The sequence below is a fragment of the Nerophis ophidion genome, linkage group LG29, assembly GCF_033978795.1.
Source record: "Nerophis ophidion isolate RoL-2023_Sa linkage group LG29, RoL_Noph_v1.0, whole genome shotgun sequence".
NCBI lineage: Eukaryota > Metazoa > Chordata > Actinopteri > Syngnathiformes > Syngnathidae > Nerophis > Nerophis ophidion.
This window is the reverse complement of record NC_084639.1, coordinates 31129748-31150172: the sequence shown is the minus strand read 5'-3', so window position 1 is coordinate 31150172 and position 20425 is coordinate 31129748. Positions and strand designations below refer to the sequence as shown.

General features: G+C 39.0%; 1 protein-coding gene across 1 annotated transcript; it reads left to right on the top strand.

The window, feature by feature from the left end:
* Positions 1-4018: 4018 nt before the first annotated feature.
* LOC133546076 (oocyte zinc finger protein XlCOF8.4-like) lies at positions 4019-20162 on the top strand. The gene is made up of 3 exons (XM_061891908.1): positions 4019-4195; positions 13095-13809; positions 20159-20162. Exons 1-3 carry the CDS (start codon positions 4021-4023, stop codon positions 20160-20162), a joined length of 894 nt encoding a protein of 297 aa, XP_061747892.1. The 5' UTR covers positions 4019-4020.
* The last annotated feature ends 263 nt before the right edge of the window (positions 20163-20425 follow it).

Genomic DNA, 20425 nt, shown 5'->3' with positions numbered 1-20425 from the left:
CTGGAGCCCGAAATGAAAACGCTCTATAGCCCGCAGACTTTTTTTGGGCTTTGGGAATCACTAATAAGCCAGAGTCTTTCTAACGCAGATTTCTTGCCGGGACATATGGTACAATACAATCGGCAAGATAGGATGGAGCTAAACCGTGTAGTATTTTATACGTAAGTAGTAAAACCTTAAAGTCACATCTTAAGTGCACAGGAAGCCAGTGCAGGTGAGCCAGTATAGGTATATATGTATGTATATATGTATATAAAGGTATATACAGTATAGGTATATATGTATGTATATATGTATATAAAGGTATATACAGTATAGATATATATGTATGTATATATGTATATAAAAGTATATACAGTATAGGTATATATGTATGTGTATATGTATATAAAGGTATATACAGTACAGGCGTAATGTGATCAAACTTTCTTGTTCTTGTCAAAAGTCTAGCAGCCGCATTTTGTACCAACTGTAATCTTTTAATGCTAGACATGGGGAGACCCGAAAATAATATGTTACAGTAGTCGAGGCGAGACGTAACAAACGCATGGATAATGATCTCAGCGTCTTTAGTGGACAGAATGGAGTGAATTTTAGCGATATTACGGACATGAAAGAAGGCCGTTTTAGTAACGCTTTTAATGTGTGCCTCAAAGGAGAGAGTTGGGTCGAAGATAACACCCAGATTCTTTACAGAGTCGCCTTGTTTAATTGTTTGGTTGTCAAATGTTAAAGTTGTATTATTAAAAAGAGGTCGGTGTCTAGCAGGACCGATAATCAGCATTTCCGTTTTTTTGGCGTTGAGTTGCAAAAAGTTAGCGGACATCCATTGTTTAATTTCATTAAGACACGCCTCCAGCTGACTACAATCCGGCGTGTTGGTCAGTTTTAGGGGCATGTGGATATTCATTTCACTTATCTTCTTTTGTTTTTTTTAAGGACGCTGAACTAAAAGGGAAGGATGTAGATGATTTGGTAAAATGACTGTTTTTTTGTTGTAATTCTAGAACACACCACCAGGGTGTGCACATCGAGGAGTCAGATACTACCACCCTCTCATGCAGTGCGTACTAGAGATGCGCGGATAGGCAATTATATCACCCGCAACCACATCACTAAAGTCGTCATCCACCCGCAATTCACCCGAACCAACATTTCATCAAAGCCACACCCACCCGCCCGTTGTTATATATCTAATATAGACGATGCAAGGCATTAGTGAGGTTAGAAAGTGTAACTCCCTCCAAATAGCACAGACACAATGGCTTTCTTGAACTGATTTATTAAAAGGCTTACTTTCCCTTCAAATTCACCGTGAAAACTGTAATAAATAAAGCAGGTTACAAACGTAAAAATAATAACATGCACAGCATGTGGATCAAACATTTTACTAAGTAAAAAACCTCATTGGCCACACCTGGAAGTAGCTTCCCTACATCCGTCGACAGACCAAACGAGACACTTCAAAATAAAAGTATGCCCACATACTGTTTCAAAGAGTGCTGCTCGTTTTTCGTATGTGGGTAACAACATTTAACTATTTATAAATGGTTGATTTCTATAGGCTAGTAAGGTAAAGTGTTACACCTGACAAGTTTGGGCTACGTTGCTTCTGCAGCCTTCATCAGAGGTGTCACGTGATGTTAGCGTGACGTTGTCTGTGACGTGATGTATGGATTGTACCATCAAGAGTTGTCAGGTACAACACTTTACCTACTAGCCTATATAAACCAACCATTTATAAATACACGTCAGTAGGCTAAATGAACCTCTTCAACATAACATTTAACTATGTATAATGTAGCGGCTGGCTACGAGGTGTTAAACAATGACTTTGGCTGGGGGGCGGGACTTCCGGGAGAGATAGAGAAGTGACGTTATCGACAGGAAGTGAGAGTTTGCGTTGTCCAGGGAAAAGCGTTAGAGACATGAGAGCTGTTGTGTGGTTGTATTACATCTTGTGCAATAAAGACAAGACAAACGAAGAAGTTTTTTTGAGCCTACATTCCTGGGATTATTCCAATATATATTTCCGAATTGGTTCAACCGCCACCCGCCCGAATCTATTTAAAATCTATCTTTTCGTCATGTCACCCGCCCGACCCGCGGTTTATCCGCGGACTCCGCGGTTGTGACCGCAAACCGCGCATCTCTAGTGCGTACGTACAATTGCTGTCCTGCTGAAGACTTAATTAAAGCCAACTTATTCATGCAGCTCGACATAGTTCTTCCTACGGGTAACCACAAACAACAACACATGGCAACAAAAGTGGGTGACATCGTTATCACCAGGAAAGATGAGATCACCTACCTAGGTTCCATTCTAGAGGCTAATCATTCCTGTGATAAAATGGCAACCAAGGTCATCAAAAAGGTCAACCAAAGAACGAGATTCCTCTACAGAATCTCCTCTCTGGTCAATAAAAGCACCTTGAAGATTCTAGCGGGAACTCTCATTCAACCCTTTTTTGATTACGCTTGCACCTTCTGGTACTCCAGCACCTCCAAAACTCTCAAATCTAGACTCCGGACATCCCAGAACAAGCTAGTCCGGTCACTTTTAGACCTCCACGCCAGATCACACCTCACTCCAACCCACTTCTCCAAAGTGGGCTGGCTCAGGGTGGAGGACAGAGTAAAACAACTTGCACTGAGCCTAGTCTATAAAATCCGCGACACCTCCCTGATACCGAAGTACATGTCCAACTTCTTCCTTAACGTAAATGACCGCCATAACCACAACACCAGGGGGAGCTCCACAAACCACGTTAAACCCAGATTCCGATCTAACAAAGGTCTTAACTCGTTCTCTTTCTATGCCACATCAATGTGGAATGCACTCCCAACAGGTGTAAAAGTAAGTGCATCTCTATATTCCTTCAAAAGCGCTCTAAAACAACACCTCCAGGCAACTTCAACCCTTTACTAATACCCTCCTCCATTCATATCTCATGTCCCCGGATTATAAATAACCTAATGTAAATAATCAAATGTACTTCTAATGTATATACTTGTTCTTATGCTATGTGAACTCACTATGTTCTCTGCTGGCTGTACATATCCTACTAAATAAGACCTACACTGTTTCAATGTCCACATTTCTCTGTTGATGCAATTGTTGATGACTGAAGTACTGATATCAACCAAAGCTCCTCATCCCACCCCCCGATTGTAAATAATGTAAATAATTCAATGTATATACTATGATGATTAACCTGTGTGATGACTGTATTATGCTGATAGTATATATTTGTACCATGAATTGATTAACATGGACCCCGACTTAAACAAGTTGAAAACTTATTGAGGTGTTACCATTTAGTGGTCAATTGTACGGAATATGTACTGTACTGTGCAATCTACTAATAAAAGTATCAATCAACCAATCAATCAAAAATTATATTTCAAATATATAAACCGTATTTTACTTTAAATCATGTATGTATGAAAATAATCGACTAGTAGTTTTTTTAATGCATTTATTGTGCTGTCTGTCTAATTGTAATAAATGCAGACGAGGCGTGTTCAACGTTGACTCACACAGCGTGCTCATAACCACATTCTAGCTGTCCGCATGGCGACATACGACACCACTTCACGGGGCTACCGCGCATGCTCGTCACCACTGTTGCATGCTGGGTAGTGTAGTTTTTATACTCCCTAGCCCAAAACGTCACAACTATGACTCAGGCCCCGCCCCTACGGACGCATGCTTGGAAGACATGCGCTTTGCGGCAAAGTCCTCCTTTTCTCCACACACGCTTCTAAGCCTCGGCACATCTCCTCACATCGCTACTAACTACACTTTATTCATCCTCCGTGTCAGGGTAAACTCCACTCGTCTCAGCCAAATTTGGAGATTACTAGGCCCGCTTAGCTTGATAGTTGTTTGAGCGTGCCAATTAGCTTAACATGCTAGTTAGCTTAGCTTGTTAGCCGCTAACAAAGAGACGCGGATTTGATCAACACATCGCTTAGTTAAGATCAAGTGTGAGAGTAAAGTGTTGATATTGTGTGAAAATGTGCGAAAGAACGATAGCAAAGTATGAGGAAGAACTTTGTTGTGTGAAAATGTGTGAAAGAACGATAGCAGAGTACAAAGAGGAACTTTCTCGGACAAAAGAAGAGAACGAGAGACTACGTCAACTATTGGAGGCTGTTTTCAAGAAAGCTCAAGTTGTGTTACACAGAACAGGTTTGTTGACTTCTTACTCTCACATTTTTACTAACTTTATATTTCATCATGAACACGATGTGTTTGCAGCAGTCATTTCCATTAGATCAGGGGTGTCCAAACTTTTTCCACAGAGGGCCGAACACGGAAAAATGTAAGCATGCGGGGACCATTTTGATATTTTTCATTTTCAAACCATAACAAAATATATATATTTTTTTATCCTTAGGGCTCCTGGGGAGCATAGGGGGTCTAGGTCACAAAAATGTTTAAAAAAGGTCAAATTATTATTATTTCTTTTATTTAAGGCTCACAGTAAATCTCTATATCAACTTGAGGTTGATATAAAGTAAAACAAATAAGGTTTTGTGCTTCTTCAGTCAAAGACAACTTTGTTTTTTATAGTAAAACTGAAATATGCAGTATTTAGATAGATAGATAGTACTTTATTGATTCCTTCAGGAGAGTTCCTTTATTTAGCAATTCAAGCCCTCAAAGATCAATAATGCAGGATATCATTGATTTGAATTATTTAATATTTTTGAGTAATCACAGTGAAAAGTTAAATAAAATCCTACTAAATATGTTTGAGATCCATAAGGTTCACCACTCATAAAGTGATGCATTTTTATTAGATTTTTTTTTTAACTTTTAACACATAAATTTCAGGATAAACTTCCGATATATCTGTTGATTTTAAGTTTGAACTATTATTTTTTTTATTTTATGCTCTTTTGTCCACATTTTGATGTTTTTATATAGCAACCACAAAACATATGCAATATTTTTTCTACATAAAACATTTTAAAATGATAACTTATAAGTAACAATTCATTATAACATAGATTTTTTTTGTCCTTTTTTTTTCGAGCAATGGAAAAAAAACAAAATAAAAACACAAGGGAAAAAAACTGCCTGCATGTCAGCTTTGTGTCAACATTGCCACGTTTTCTCATTATATTTCACCTCATTCCACTTTTTTTAAATGTTTTTTTGAATTTTTGCAACACTATCAATTTTATTGTCCCCCCTACTGCTCTGGTCTTTGTCTTGTGGCCTGTGAGGGTTTTCACACCTTCCTAGACCTCCCTCATGTTGACCTGCTCCAGCTTCTTTCTGTAGCTTAGTTTAGTCTTTATTTGAAGGGACAATGCACAGAAATTGGGGTGGGCAATAACGCAAATTTGGGTATCGATACCGAGCCGATACCGGCCAGTATCGCCGATACCAATACCGGAAGTGTCGTCATCTGATGGGAGGGTGGGACTTCGGGGTATCGATACTTTTGAAAAACAAATTTGTACTTTTGCTTTTATTAATTGATTATGATAATAATACAACACAGGACAACGATTTAGGTAAAAAAATAACATATTTATTACAAAAGTAATATCAATAGCAATAAAGTAATGCAAATAAGGTGCAAACAACTACTGAACCTGGCTTGTCGCCTCAAAACACACAAACACTTAAGGTAAATAATAAAACTCTAGTTATTGAACAAAGTTATAAACATGAACACAAAACAAAAGAACTGAGAAATTCAAATATCAAATAAAAAAGTAATAATATCAATTACAATAAAGTAAGTAGTGCAAATAAGGTGAAAACAAATACTGAACTTGGCTAGTCGCGTCACAACATACAAGAACTTAAGTAAAAAAGAAAACTCTAGTTATTAAACAGTTGTAAAAATGAACACAAAACAAAAGAAATGAGAATTGTAAAATAAAAAAGTAATGAAATAATATCAATAAAGTAAATAGTGCAAATAAAGTACACCCACTCGCTCACTCATGGCTTGTCGCCACAAACACTACATGTTTTTGTTTAGAAACAATAGCATGTTCACATTTTTGCCCTTTAATGTGCGTCTCCTATGTGAAACCAACTGTCCTGCCTGGGAGAACATTCTTTCTGCAGGCACTGAGGTTGCAATTATCCCCAGGTATCTTTTTGCAGCCTTTCTATTGCATAATGGAGCTACGAAATTTAAAAACACTTTAAAAATTCATCTTCAACCCAAAATAAAATAAATACAATTAACATGACGCTTGGTGCGTTCGCGCACACACATCAGTATTATTCGCTCAGAGGTTCACTCGGACAAACACACAAACCCACACACACACATACACACACACATACACACATACACACGCGTGCGCTTCCAGTGCGACTTAATGTCTTGGTTGTAAACTATAAAGTATTTTATTGCACTAAAATAACGATGAGAATGAACAGAACATTCAAAAATTGTCATACAAATAAGATGAGAAAAATAGTCGTTATATTAACATAAATGCAAAAATAAATCTTAAATAAATCCTAAAGAAATGCAAAAACAAAAATAAATACACTGTGCCAATAATACTTAAATATACTAACCAAAATACCTTAAAAATAAATGAAATTAAGAGCCCGAAACCCAAAATAAAAAAGTGCACTGTTATCAAAACAGTCAAATGGAAATATATAATTAAATGTGTAAGTCAAAAAAGAAAATAACTTAAATAAATATACAAAAAATATATAAAAAGAAAAAAACAAACACACATACACACACACACACACACACGTCATTATAACGTGTCTAACATCATATTCATGAATTAAACACCAATACAACTTTATTTTCAATAGATAATGCAGGCTCAGGTCCCTCCCCGTTCACAGAGGACTGGGCTGTCCGTTCACTTGTAATGATCTGTTGATTGTGTTCATATTTATGTTATTTGCTCTTGTTCACAAACACTAAGACATCAGTGAGTCTTGTAATCCCTCCAAATGACACAGTCGCGGCTGAACTCAAATGCACTGAGAAAAGAACGAATCATTTCATTAAGTGATTCAGTTCGTTCACTCAAATGATTCGTTCGAACGAACAAATCGTTCAGGAACGACCCATCACTAGGGAGGAGGGTGAAGTGGTGAGGAGCGCTGCGCTCACATTTTTTTTTTAATCGGAGTGATTCGCTTAATTTGGTGAAGTATCGATACCATCACGCCAGTATCGATACGATACAGATACCAAGTATTGATGGTATCGATACTTGGTATCACTACGCCCAGCCCTACACAGAAACATTAAGCTCAAAGACAGATATGTTCTGTTCCAGATTATAGCTATATAGCTCATTTCCATCTGCAGTCCCTGGCTACCTGTCCTTAGTCTTCCTCACGCGTCCTTTCTTCTCCCGCTGTGCTGCTCTCATTGCCTCCCTGTCTCCACTCCTGAAGGCAGCCTTTCTTCTTGTTGAGCACAGCTTGAACCTCCTGTGTTACCCAGGGTTTGTCATTAGGGTAGTACCGAACAGTCTTAGCAGGGCAGGTCACGTCTAGGCAGAAGTTGAGGTAATCCGTAGGACAGTGAGTCAGACCATCAATGTCCTCACCATGTGGAAACTGTGTTCCATTTGTCGGTCACAGAATGACATCACACTAAGACGTTCAGTGACAGTTTTCCAGTGTTTATCAGTGATTTTTCTTCAGTTATTTACAATTTTTGTACAGTATCAATTAATGTTTATTTATATAGCCCTAACTCACAGGTGTCTTAAAGGGCTAAAAAAAGGCAGTAAAAACCTTTAAAACAAAGTGTTTGCTAGTGAAATTTTCTGAAATATGTAGGTATATTCTTGCTATCGTTTACATTTTCAGAATGTATAATATTGTGTTTTAGAGTAATGCTTTGACATTTTTGTCGGGTTCAAACACAGATGGCATCTCTTAGAAAAGACAAGAAGCAAATAAATCAAACAGAGACAGGTTTCAATTTAACTCATGAGGAGAAACGTCTGGGCTGCAACTTTGTACAGTTTCCCACCACGCTTTGACGAGGGAGTTCCACGCGTCCTCTTTTATTTGGGCCTTTTCTGATTACATAGCTGCAGCTGTTTCTAAAGGGAGGGGGGTCGTAAACCGCTGTCGTACTCAGTCACTCGGTCATAAACAGTTCAAAGAAAAGGTACCTGGAATTGCGTCAGGTCTGCTCCCTCTCTGCTTCGTAGATCTCGGGTCAGGACAAGGTCTTCTTGTGGCTGTCAATAGATCAAAGAAACCGACACCTCCATGTCGCTTCCCATCGCAGACAGTGGAGTTTTACAAGCCTTGTGTTTGATAAGATGAAAGACAGTTTTTGTCTTCTAGCAGGGGACCTGAACTCAATGGAACACAAAGTTGTGTTATAACTAATGTACAATTATTCTGACAATTTTGTTATTATTGTTAATATTATCTGGAATCAATTTTTGGCAGCAGCAAAGTGGCAATCTGGGTAGTTTTTAGCTCTAAAAAGGGTATTTAAACAAGTAAACAGTACAGGACGGCGTGGCGCAGTGGGGGAGTGGCCGTGCGCAACCCGAGAGTCCCTGGTTCAAATCCCACCTAGTACCAACCTCGTCATGTCCGTTGTGTCCTGAGCAAGACACTTCACCCTTGCTCCTGATGGGTGCTGGTTGGCGCCTTGCATGGCAGCTCCCTCCATCAGTGTGTGAATGTGTGTGTGAATGGGTAAATGTGGAAGTAGTGTCAAAGCGCTTTGAGTACCTTGAAGGTAGAAAAGCGCTATACAAGTACAACCCATTTATCATTTATCATTTACAGTAGGGTACTTTATATATATATATATATATATATATATATATATATATATATATATATATATATATATATATATATATATAAATCTCCTGATGATTGAGGGAACCCCTCATGAAACAGTTCTGTAGAGATGAAGTAGTCTTGTGATTTTTCCCACACCTATATATATATATATATATATGTATATGTAATGCCCATAAGGGTATTCTCGTAGAATATGCAGAGATAAGATGTGTCAATATCAAAATGTTACTTAAAATACATTTTTGGCAGCTACAAAGTGTCCATTTGGGTAGATATTTGCTCTAAAAAGGTATTCCAACAAGTAAACAGTACAGTAGGTACTTGATTTTGATATATGCAATGCTCATAAGGGTATTCTAGTAAAATAAGCATGTGTAAATATGCAATGTGTAAATTGCAAAATATTACGTCGAATAATTTTTTGTCAGACAAATTATATTTAATGACAATTTTACATAAATTTGGACATCCAAACCTGTTGTACATATTTATCATGAGCAGGAAGAAATAACAGTTACAGCTGTGTGTATCTTCCAAACAAGAAAGAGGTTTTATCACATCAACATGGGACTAACACCACTCCTTTAAATCTCATCAATACCACAGAAGAGACAAACTGTCCTTTTCCCGGCACGATAAAGTCTTAAATAATGTCAAACACGTAGCGACACAATAACCAGGAAGATAAAGTGTTTATCTTACACCCAGTAATTTTGCCACAACACCCCTAAAGGGACATGGGGGAAAGTCCTAGTTGGAAATACAGCCGAATTAACTCCTGAACTAGAAAGTCAAGGGCGGTCACGGCATGTTCTTGTCGTCGATGTTGGTCAATTTTTTAGGGCATTACGGCAAGTCACAAGGGCAGTTGCAGCTTTTGTCACGGTTGCCTTGGTTAAATTCGAGCCCTGCTAACGGAATTAATTTTTAATCAATGTTATTCATTTGTGTGTTACTTCAAATAACTGACATGCAGTTAAGATAAGTTTCATATGAGAGCAGTCTTCACCGGACCGAACAGCAGGACTGGTGTAACAATGAAATTATTACATGTCACTCTTTATAACTCCTTGTGCAGATCTGATTGTTCATTATTTAAATGTTGACTTCAGTTTGAAACAAAGGTGCTAACATTCATCGCCACATTTGGCCAGGCGTGTTTTAAAGGGGAACATTATCCCAATTTCAGAAGGGTTAAAACCAATAAAAATCAGTTTCCACTAGCTTATTTAATTTTTCGAAGTTTTACTAAAAATTTTACCCATCACGCAATATACCAAAAAACGACTTCAAATTGCCTGATTTTAACCGTCGTTATAGCCACCCGTCTATTGTCCTGTGACGCCACTTCGTAAAGCCAACAAAAACAAATATGGCGGACAGCACAGAAAAGTATAGCGTAGTAGCTCTGATTCACTCATTCAGCGCCGTAAGCGATTCAACAGATTACGCATGTATTGAAACGGATGGTTGGAGTGTGGAGGCAGATAGCGAAAACGAAATTGAAGAAGAAACTGAAGCTATTTAGCCATATCAAAACAGACAGCGGCAACGAGGACGAATTCGGCGATCGCCTTCTAACCAACGATTGCATGTTTTGAGCACTGGTGTAACTTAAATCTGTTGATTGCTTAGTGTTTGTTTGGCATTAAATGTGGGTGGAGGGAAAGGCTGGATGCAAATATAGCTACAATTGAGGCATAATAATGCAATATGTACATACAGCTAGCCTAAATAGCATGTTAGCATCGATTAGCTTGCAGTCATGCCGTGACCAAATCTGTCTGATTAGCACATAAGTCAATAACCTCAACAAAACTCACCTTTGTGATTTCTCTGACTTTATCGTTGGAAATGCATCTGCTTTGAGTGTCGCAGGATATCCACAAATTCTTGCCATCTCTGTCGTAGCATCGCTGTCGTCGGTAAAATGTGCGTCCAATTTCTTGCCAACTTTCGCATCTTTTGGCCACTGGTGCAACTTGAATCCGTCCCTGTGAGTGTTGTTACACCCTCCGACAACACACCGATGAGGCAGATCGTCTCCAAGGTACGGAAAACAGTTGAAAAACGGAAAATAACGGAGCAGATGTGACTTGCTGCTTGTAATGTGTATGAGAAAATGGCAGATTGCTTTACGTTTTGACGTCACGTTGTGACGTCATCGCTCCAACAGCGAACAATTGAAAAGGCTTTTACATCGCCAAATTCACCCTTTTAGAGTTCTGAAATCGTTTAAAAAAACATATGGTCTTTTTTCTGCAACATCAATATATATATTGACGCTTACATAGGTCTGTGCAGGACTGTCAATAGCATATTGGATGTCCAGTTGTGCGAGGCGTGTTTTAAAGCAGCTGTCGTGAGAGTAGAATATGTGTGTGTGTGTGCTCCTTTAAGAATGACAGTATGTGGGGTGTGTGACGAGTAAGTGAGTGGGCAAGTTAGGAGAGGTAGTGCTAGCATGTGCAGGACTGTCAATAGCATGTTGGATGTCCGGTTGTGCCCTGTGGAAATTATAAATAAAGTGAGCAAGTTGTAACTAATTGATGGCCTCATCATTCCGACCAAAGTGAAAGGTCTCCCCTGCTCTCCTCGACTACGGTCTGGGAGCCGACAAGCAGGGAAGGTGTAAAACAGAACTTGCAACGCGTTGTCCCCCTGCTTAAAGTGTCACCTTTATTGTTAGTTTTGAAGTCCATATTGTACTTCACACCCTTATTATTAACAAGTAGAATTGTAGTTTTTTGCCTTTCTTCCTCTTCAAGATGTTATTGCTTGTATGCAGTCAGATGAAAGAGCAGAAGCGGCACTTTTCAAAAGGTAGTATTGTACTGTTTTCAGTTGATTGTCATGTATATAATGTAATGCATTGTGGCCAAACAGCTCCATTTTTGTTCCATCTGACATCACAAGGACAAAGATAAGACCTTCTGGAGGAAAGTTTTGTGGTCAGATAAAATAAAAATGGAGCTGTTTGGCCACAATACCCAGGAATATGTTTGGAGGAGAAAAGGAGAGATCTTTAATCCCAGGAACACCACACCTACCGTCAAGCATGGTGGTGGTCGTATTATTCTCTGGGTCCGTTTTGCTGCCAATGGAACTGGTGCTTTAAATGAGATAATGAAAAAAAAGGATTACCTCCAAATTCTTCAGGACAAGCTAAAATCATCAGCCCGGAGGTTGGGTCTTGGGCGCAGTTGGGTGTTCCAACAGGACAATGACCCCAAACACACGTCAAAAGTGTCTAGGAATATCTAAATCATGCTAGAATTAAGGTTTTAGAATGGCCTTCCCAAAGTCGTGTGGACAATGCTGAAGAAACAAGTCTATGTCAGAAAACCAACACATTTGGCTGAACTGCGCCAATTTTGTCAAGAGAAGTGGTCAAAAATTCAAGCAGAAGCTTGTGGATGGCGACCAAAAGCATCTTATTGCAGTGAAACTTGCCAAGGGTCATGTAAGCAAATATTAACATTGCTGTATGTATACTTTTGACCCAGCACATTTGCTCACATGTACAGTAGACCCATAATAAATTCATAAAAGAAGCAAACTTCATGAATGTTTTTAGTGAGCAACAAGTATGTGCTTCAATCACTACATCACAAATAAATAAGGGTTGTAGAAATGATTGGAAACTCAAGACAGCCATGACATTATGTTCTTTACAGGTGTATGTCAACTTTTGATCGCGACTCTATATATGCATGTGTATATGTATATATATCCATCCATCCATCCATTTTCTACCGCTTATCCACTTCGGGAGCCTATCTCAGCTACAATTGGGTGGAAGGCGGGGTATGTATATATATATATATATATATATATATATATATATATATATATATATATATATATAATATATCCGTTCAGTTTAACAGTCCTGTTGTGATTGATTGAATGCCCTGAGGATTATACTGGACATTCTTTTGTAATTGCCACAAAATAACGTGTAGTATTTTGTTAATTTCTTGCCAAAAATATTTTTATTTTATAGATATCTTCAAAGCACAGTATTGACCTTAGGGCCCTTTGGCCCCCCATGGGGGACCCGTAAAATCTGTGCCTTTTAAGACCTCACTGTTGGCTTTGTAGGCTCATGTTACTTCTCAACTAGTCAAAGTTGATGCTAATCAACCTGTTTCTTCTCCTTTTTACTGAATGTGAAAGCAAAAGTGAGTCCACAAATAACCCAATCGTAAAGCAGACTCGAAAATGAAATCTGAATTGGTGAAATCTTGTCTATTTCCATCCCAGCATGTGTTTGTCTTCTTGTGTCCTGCAGACGTCTGTGAAAAATATCGTCCACCTGAGCAGCAGGAGGGGTCCTCCAGTATGGAGCAGAAGAAGTCACAGTACCTCCACGTGAAAGAAGAGGAGCCACAGCCCCACTACTTTAAAGTGGAGGAAAAACAGCGGCTGTCCCCCCACTTCATAAAGGAAGACAAGAGACACCTGATCAGTGTGACGAGTGAAGATGATGAGGTCAAAGGTGAGTGTGTGGAGAAGAGAGAGGCGGAGCCTCCAAGCAGCAGTTTAGCAGAAGCTGATGGAGACCACTGTGGAGGATCACAAGCAGACAAGCTCTTAGCTCCACTATCAGATAGTGAGGACACAACGTCACACTCTCCTGACACTGATGATGAAGACTCTAAAGATGATAAGACATGTCACACGGACAACACTCACTTCACATGTTCTACCTGTCACAAAACTTATAAATATCTTAGCTATTTGAAAAGACACATGAGAACACACACTGGAGAGAAACCTTTTTCATGTTCAATCTGTGGTACAGATTTTACTCGAAGGCAAACTTTGAAAACACACATGAGAATACACACTGGAGAAAAACCTTTTTCCTGCTTAGAATGTGGCAAAAGTTTTCAAACAAATCAAAGGTTAAAAATACACATGAGAATACACACAGGAGAAAAACCTTTTTCCTGCTCAGAATGTGGTAAAAGTTTTCTTGTAAATCAAAGATTAAAAGTACACATGAGAACACACACACTGGTGAAAAACCTTTTATATGTTCAGTATGTGGCAAAAGTTATATGGAAAGACAGCGATTAAAAGTACACGAGAGAACGCACTCTGGTGAAAAACCATACTCCTGTTCAATTTGCAACAGAAGCTTTCATGAACGAAAAACTTGTACAGTACACATGAGAAGACACACAGGAGAGAAAGTGTTGAGTTGCAGTGTGTGTGGTGAAAGATTGTCTTCTAAGTACCAGTGTAAGAAACACAAGTGTGCTGGTGAGAACAGCAGCAGCAAATGAAACTGCAGGATTTGAAATAAACTGTCAAGACTTTCATTTTGACTTTCTAACAACATCAGCACATATAACATGTGTGACATCATTGTTGTGTGTGTAACACAATCTTGTTAATATGATTCTAACATTTATAGATTAAACACTTCAGATTAGTGTGTTTATTTCAGTCAAGTACAAACCCCGGTTCAATATGAGTTGGGAAATTGTGTTGGATGTAAATATAAACGGAATACAATGATTTGCAAATCATTTTCAACCCATATTCAGTTGAATATGCTACAAAGACAACATATTTGATGTTCAAACTGATAAACTTTTTTTTTTTGCAAATAATCATTAACTTTAGAATTTCTTGCCAGCATCACATGAAAAAAGAAGTTGAGAAAGGTGGCAATAACTACTGATAAAGTTAAAGAATGCTCATCAAACACTTATATGGAACATCCCACAGGTGTGCAGGCTAATTGGGAACAGGTGGGTGCCATGATTGAGTATAAAAGCAGCTTCCATGAAATGCTAAGTAATTCACAAACAAGGATGGGGTGAGGGTCACCACTTTGTAAGCAAATTGTCGAACAGTTTTAGAACAACATTTCTCAACAAGCTATTGCAAGTAATTTAGGGATTTTACCATCTACGGTCCGTAAAATCATCAAAAAGTTCAGAGAATCAGTAGAAATCACTGCACGTAAGCAATGATATTACGGACCTTTGAGCCCTCAGGCAGTACTGCATCAAAAACCGACATCAGTGTGTAAAGGATATCACCACATGGGCTCAGGAACCCTTCAGAAAACCACTGTCAGTAACTAGAGTTGGTTGCTACATCTGTAAGTGCAAGTTAAAACTCTACTATGCAAAGCCAAACCCATTTATCAACAATATCCTAAAACGCCGCCGGTTTGGCTGGGCCCGAGCTCACCTAAGATGGACTAATACAAAGTGGAAAGGTGTTCTGTGTTCTGACGAGTCCACATTTCAAATTATATTTGGAAACAGAGGACGCAGTGTCCTCCAGAACAAAGAGGAAAATAACCATTCGGATTGTTATAGGCGCAAAGTTCAAAAGGCAGCATCTGTGATGGTATGGGGGTGTATTAGTGCCCGAGGCATGGGTAACTTACACATGTGTGATGGTATGGGGGTGTATTAGTGCCCGAGGCATGGGTAACTTACACATCTGTGAAGGCACCATTTATGTCATCCAAGCAACGTTATCATGGACGCCCCTGCTTATTTCAGCAAGACAAGTGTTACAACAGCGTGGCTTCATACAAATAAGAGTGCGGGTACTTTCCTGGCCCGCCTGCAGTCCAGACTTGTCTCCCATGGAAAATGTGTGGCGCATTATGAAGCGTAAAATACGACAGCGGATACCCCAGACTGTTGAATGACTGAAGCTCTACATAAAACAAGAATGGGAAAGAATTCCACTGTCAAAGCTTCAACAATTAGTTTCCTCAGTTTCCAACCGTTTATTGAGTGTTGTTAAAATAAAAGATGATGTAACACAGTGGTGAACATGCCCTTTCCCAACTACTTTGGCACATGTTGCAGCCGTGAAATTCTAAGTTAATTAACATTTGCAAAAAAAAATAAAGTTTAGGAGTTTCTCTCCGGGTAATCCAGCTTCCTCCCACCTCCAAAGACATGCACCTGGGGATAGGCCCCTCCCACCTCCAAAGACATGCACCTGGGGATAGGTTGATTGGCAACACTAAATGGTCCCTAGTGTGTGGATGTGAGTGTGAATGTTGTCTGTCTATCTGTGTTGGCCCTGCGATGAGGTGGCGACTTGTCCAGGGTGTACTCCGCCTTCCGCCCGATTGTAGCTGAGATAGGCGCCAGCGCCCCCCGCGACTCCAAAGGGAATAAGCGGTAGAAAATGGATGGATGGAGTTTGAACATCAAATATGTTGTCTTTGTAGTGCATTCAACTGAATATGGGTTGAAAAGGATTAGCAAATTATTGTCTTCCGTTTATATTTACATCTCACACAATTTCCCAACTCATATGGAAACGCGGTTTGTACACGAGTTAATATACACATTTGTGTACTTTAAAATGAACAGAACAATTTCACCAAAAAGGTGAGAATAAACTACATAAAAGACGTTCCATACAATAAACATTTAATGTTTATATATTCATAATTCACTTTTAAACTTATTCATAATAGTGTTGTATATATGATTTTTTGAATAATGAAGTGTTACATATTTTATTTTGTAATTCTAGATGATTCCATAGATGAACTCCTTTATATGATGTACATATTTGTTTTACATGTGTTCATACCTTTGCTTTTGAGTACACATAAATCCCTCTTAGTTCATATTTACTGCTTCACATCTGAAACGTCTTCTGGACCACTTCTGGAAGCATATTATTATTTACTTTATACATCATTTGAACAGTTGTCTTTTATACAAGATCATTTACTTTTAAAATGTGTGACTTTATGAATAATTTGTTGGGTCTCTAGAATCCATTATATGACTTATCTTTATTACTCTCTTTTGTAATATGAATATTGTTGTGTGATTGTTTTATATGTATGTCCCCAGACCTTTTTGCAATAAACAATGTATGTTTCAACTGAAGTTGGGTACAATAATTGTAGTTAGGATTCATAGACGGCGTGGCGCAGTGGTAGAGTGGCCGTGCTCAACCCCGGGGTCACTGGTTCAAATCCCACCTAGTACCAACCTCGTCATGTCCGTTGTGTCCTGAGCAAGACACTTCACCCTTGCTCCTGATGGGTGCTGGTTGGCGCCTTGCATGGCAGCTCCCTCCATCAGTGTGTGAATGTGTGTGTGAATGGGTAAATGTGGAAGTAGTGTCAAAGCGCTTTGAGTACCTTGAAGGTAGAAAAGCGCTATACAAGTACAACCCATTTATTCATTTATAAATATGTATTTTATTAAATGTTGTATTGTACTCCATTTTTTAATGTTTTCTTTATCTGATTTATTTAGTGTCCAGCTTACTTCATCATCTATATTAACTCCTAAAAATATGATTACCTTTATTCCTTTCATTTCAATATTATCCATCATAATTTGTGTTTAAATTTTTACAATCACCAAATATGATATATTTAGTTTCATTAATGTTTAGTGACGGTTTATTGATGTGCAGCCAACTTTTTTTATGGTCAAGTTCTCTCTGGATAAAATAAGATGAGTTAAATCTAGTGGTAATGAAGGTGAAGAATGGAAGATTATTATAAACATAATTATATATAGTTACACTCAGTAGTGACAATTAGACACTTTCATCCTGTTCATTTGAGTAAAGAAAAAGAGCAAAGTGTAATATTGTAAACAATAGAAGAATATTAATATCAGCAGTCAATATTCCAGCATTGTGAAGCTGAGCTATGGTAAAAAACATATTCAGCTTTAAAGGTGTAACTCCCTCCAAATAGCACTGACACAATGGCTTTCTTGAACCGCTTTATTGAAGGCTTCCTTTCCTTCAATTCACTGTGAAAACTCGTTGGCCTGCATGCTTCTTTTAGGAGGAAATTGTGATCTTCTGGCTCTTATAGCCCAAACGCTGAAAGTCCTTGTTATGTTCAGTCGCTCTTTTTCTCCCTTCTCATTGCATCAAACAAATGTTCACTCATACCCGAAGTAGCTTCCTTATATCCGTTGACAGAACCAAACGAGACACTTCAAAATAAAAGTATGCCCACAAACTTGGGAAAAAGGCATGAAATGACATTTTTAACCATAGTAACATAAATAAAGCCTTCTTATGAACTTTTATACATTTTGGTTTAAATTCCCTTTTATGAAATTAACTTATTCTGTTTTCAGAGAAATAAAACAAATTATAATAATTAGTCGCAACAGTTACACTCCCACCAAATCACACAAACCTTAATGTGGGATTTCTTTTAAACATTTTGAACTACAAAATAAACTTCTTCTGTTCTTATACATTTACAATGAAATTGCACTCAAGCAAAAACATGAAACTTAAACTCACTCTGCTTCAAGCAGAATAACCACCTTCTGTACAGGTCTGTCAGGAAACCCGGTTTTAGTTGTAGGCTTTCCCTTTTTATCATCAGTTTTAGTTTCCTCACCCTACCATCTGACCCTGGGTAGACATCGGTGATTCTGGCCAGCTTCCATTTGTTGCGTGGTGCCAGGTCGTCTTTCAGAAGGACGATGTCGTGGACCTTCAAATTCCTTCTGTTCTTGTGCCACTTTTGCCTTGATTGTAGATTCAGAAGACATTCCCTTTTCCAACGGGTCCAAAACTTATTGGCCAAATACTGAACTCGACGCCACCTCTTCTTAAGGTACAGATCTTCTCTTACGAATTCTCCAGGTGGGGGCAGTATAATTGTTGACTTCATCGTGAGTATATGGTTTGGGGTTAAAGGTTCTGGTCCGGATGGGTCATTTAAAGGGGAACATCATCACAATTTCAAAAGGGTTAAAAACAATAAAAATCAGTTCCCAGTGGCTTGTTGTATTTTTTGAAATTTTTTTCAAAATTTTACCGGTCTCGGAATATCCCAAAATAAAGCTTTAAAGTGCCTTATTTTCGCTCTCTGCAAAGACACTGGCCATTTCCCTGTGACGTCATACAGTGCTGCCAATGTAAACAAACAATGGGAATACCACAGCAAGATATAGCGACATTATCTCGGATTTAAACTCGGATTTCAGCGACTTAAGCGATTCAACAGATTACGCATGTATTGAAACAGATGGTTGGAGTATGAAAGTATTGAAGAAGAAACTGAAGCTATTGAGCGAATAGCTATTGACGCTATTCATAGCCATAGCATGGCCGAATAGCTGCGTTAGCATCGCCGGTAAAATGTGCGGACCAAACGATCAGGACTTTCGCATCTTTTGACACTGGAGCAACTTAAATCCGTCGATTGGTAAGTGTTTTTTTCGCATTAAATGTGGGTGGAAGGAAACATAATATAGTTGCAAATGCATCTACAGGTTATCCATACATCTCTGTGCCATGTCTGCTTTAGCACCGCCGGTAAATAGCATGTTAGCATCGATTAGCTGGCAGTCAACATCCACAAAACTCACCTTTGTGATTTCGTTGACTTTATGGTTGCAAATGCATCTGCAGGTTATCCATACATCTCTGTGCCATGTCTGCCTTAGCATCGCCGGTCAAATGTGGAGACACTCTGGCACATTCAATGGGGGTCTGGCGGCAGACACTTTGGCAGCTTGGGGCCAGTGGTGCAACTTGAATCCCTCCCTGTTAGTGTTGTTACACCCTCCGACAACACACCCACGAGGTTCCAAAAAATAGTCAAAAAAACAGAAAATAACAGAGCTGAGACCCGGTGTTTGTAATGTGTTGAAAATGAAAATGGTGGGTGTGTTACCTCGGCGACGTCACATTCTGACGTCATCGCTTCCAGCGCGATAAACAGAAAGGTGTTTAATTCGCCAAAATTCACCCATTTAGAGTTCGGAAATCGGTTAAAAAAATGAATGTTTTTTTTTTGCACCGTATATATTGACGCTTACATAGGTCTGCTGATAATGTTCCCCTTTAAGTGTTCAGCAGTAAGTGGTCTACTGTTAATGATGGCCATAACCTCATACAGAACTGTTCGTAGTGAGGTACTGTCGAGCCTTTGCGCCGACTGGTCAAGAACAGCCGTAAGAACACTTCTTATTGTTCTAATTTGCCTCTCCCATATGCCGCCCATGTGACTCGCCGCTGGCGGGTTCATAAGAAACTCGCATCCGAGAGCCTTCACTCTTTCTGGATTCATTCCTGTCCTGAGTTCAGCAAACTCTTTCCTTGCACCAACAAAATTGTTGCCTTGGTCGCATCTTAGCTGAAGAACATTTCGTCTTATGGCAATGAATGTTCTTAAAGCGTTGATAAACGCATCAGTTGTCATATCATCAACGACTTCAATGTGTATGGCTCTTGAGCATAGACACGTAAGTATGAGACCAGATCTTTTCATGTCCTTCCTTCCATCTTTAACATAGATCGGACCAAAGCAGTCTATGCCGGTGTAAGTGAAAGGTGGAGTAGTCTCTGTTCTATCTTCAGGTAAGTCACCCATTATCTGTTCTTCAGTACTCCTTCTGTACTTTCGACACTTGACACATTTGAAAATGTGTGACGAGACGGCACTGCTGCATCCTAGGACCCACCATCCATTGGCTCGCAGTTCGTTCATCGTCCTTGATGATGCACCTTCTCTTGGAAGTGCTTAATAAGCAAGGCTATGATATGGCTGCTCTTTGGGAGTAATGCCGGATGCTTTACGTGTGGATGCAATGCAGCTTGACTCAAGCGGCCTCCCACTCTTAAGAT

Bases quoted from the DNA above. Each gene is read 5' to 3' on its own strand.
- LOC133546076 (XM_061891908.1), top strand. From the start codon at position 4,021: ATGTGCGAAAGAACGATAGCAAAGTATGAGGAAGAACTTTGTTGTGTG. The intron at 4,196-13,094 runs GTTTGTTGACTT...TGTGTCCTGCAG, and splicing joins AGTTGTGTTACACAGAACAG to ACGTCTGTGAAAAATATCGT.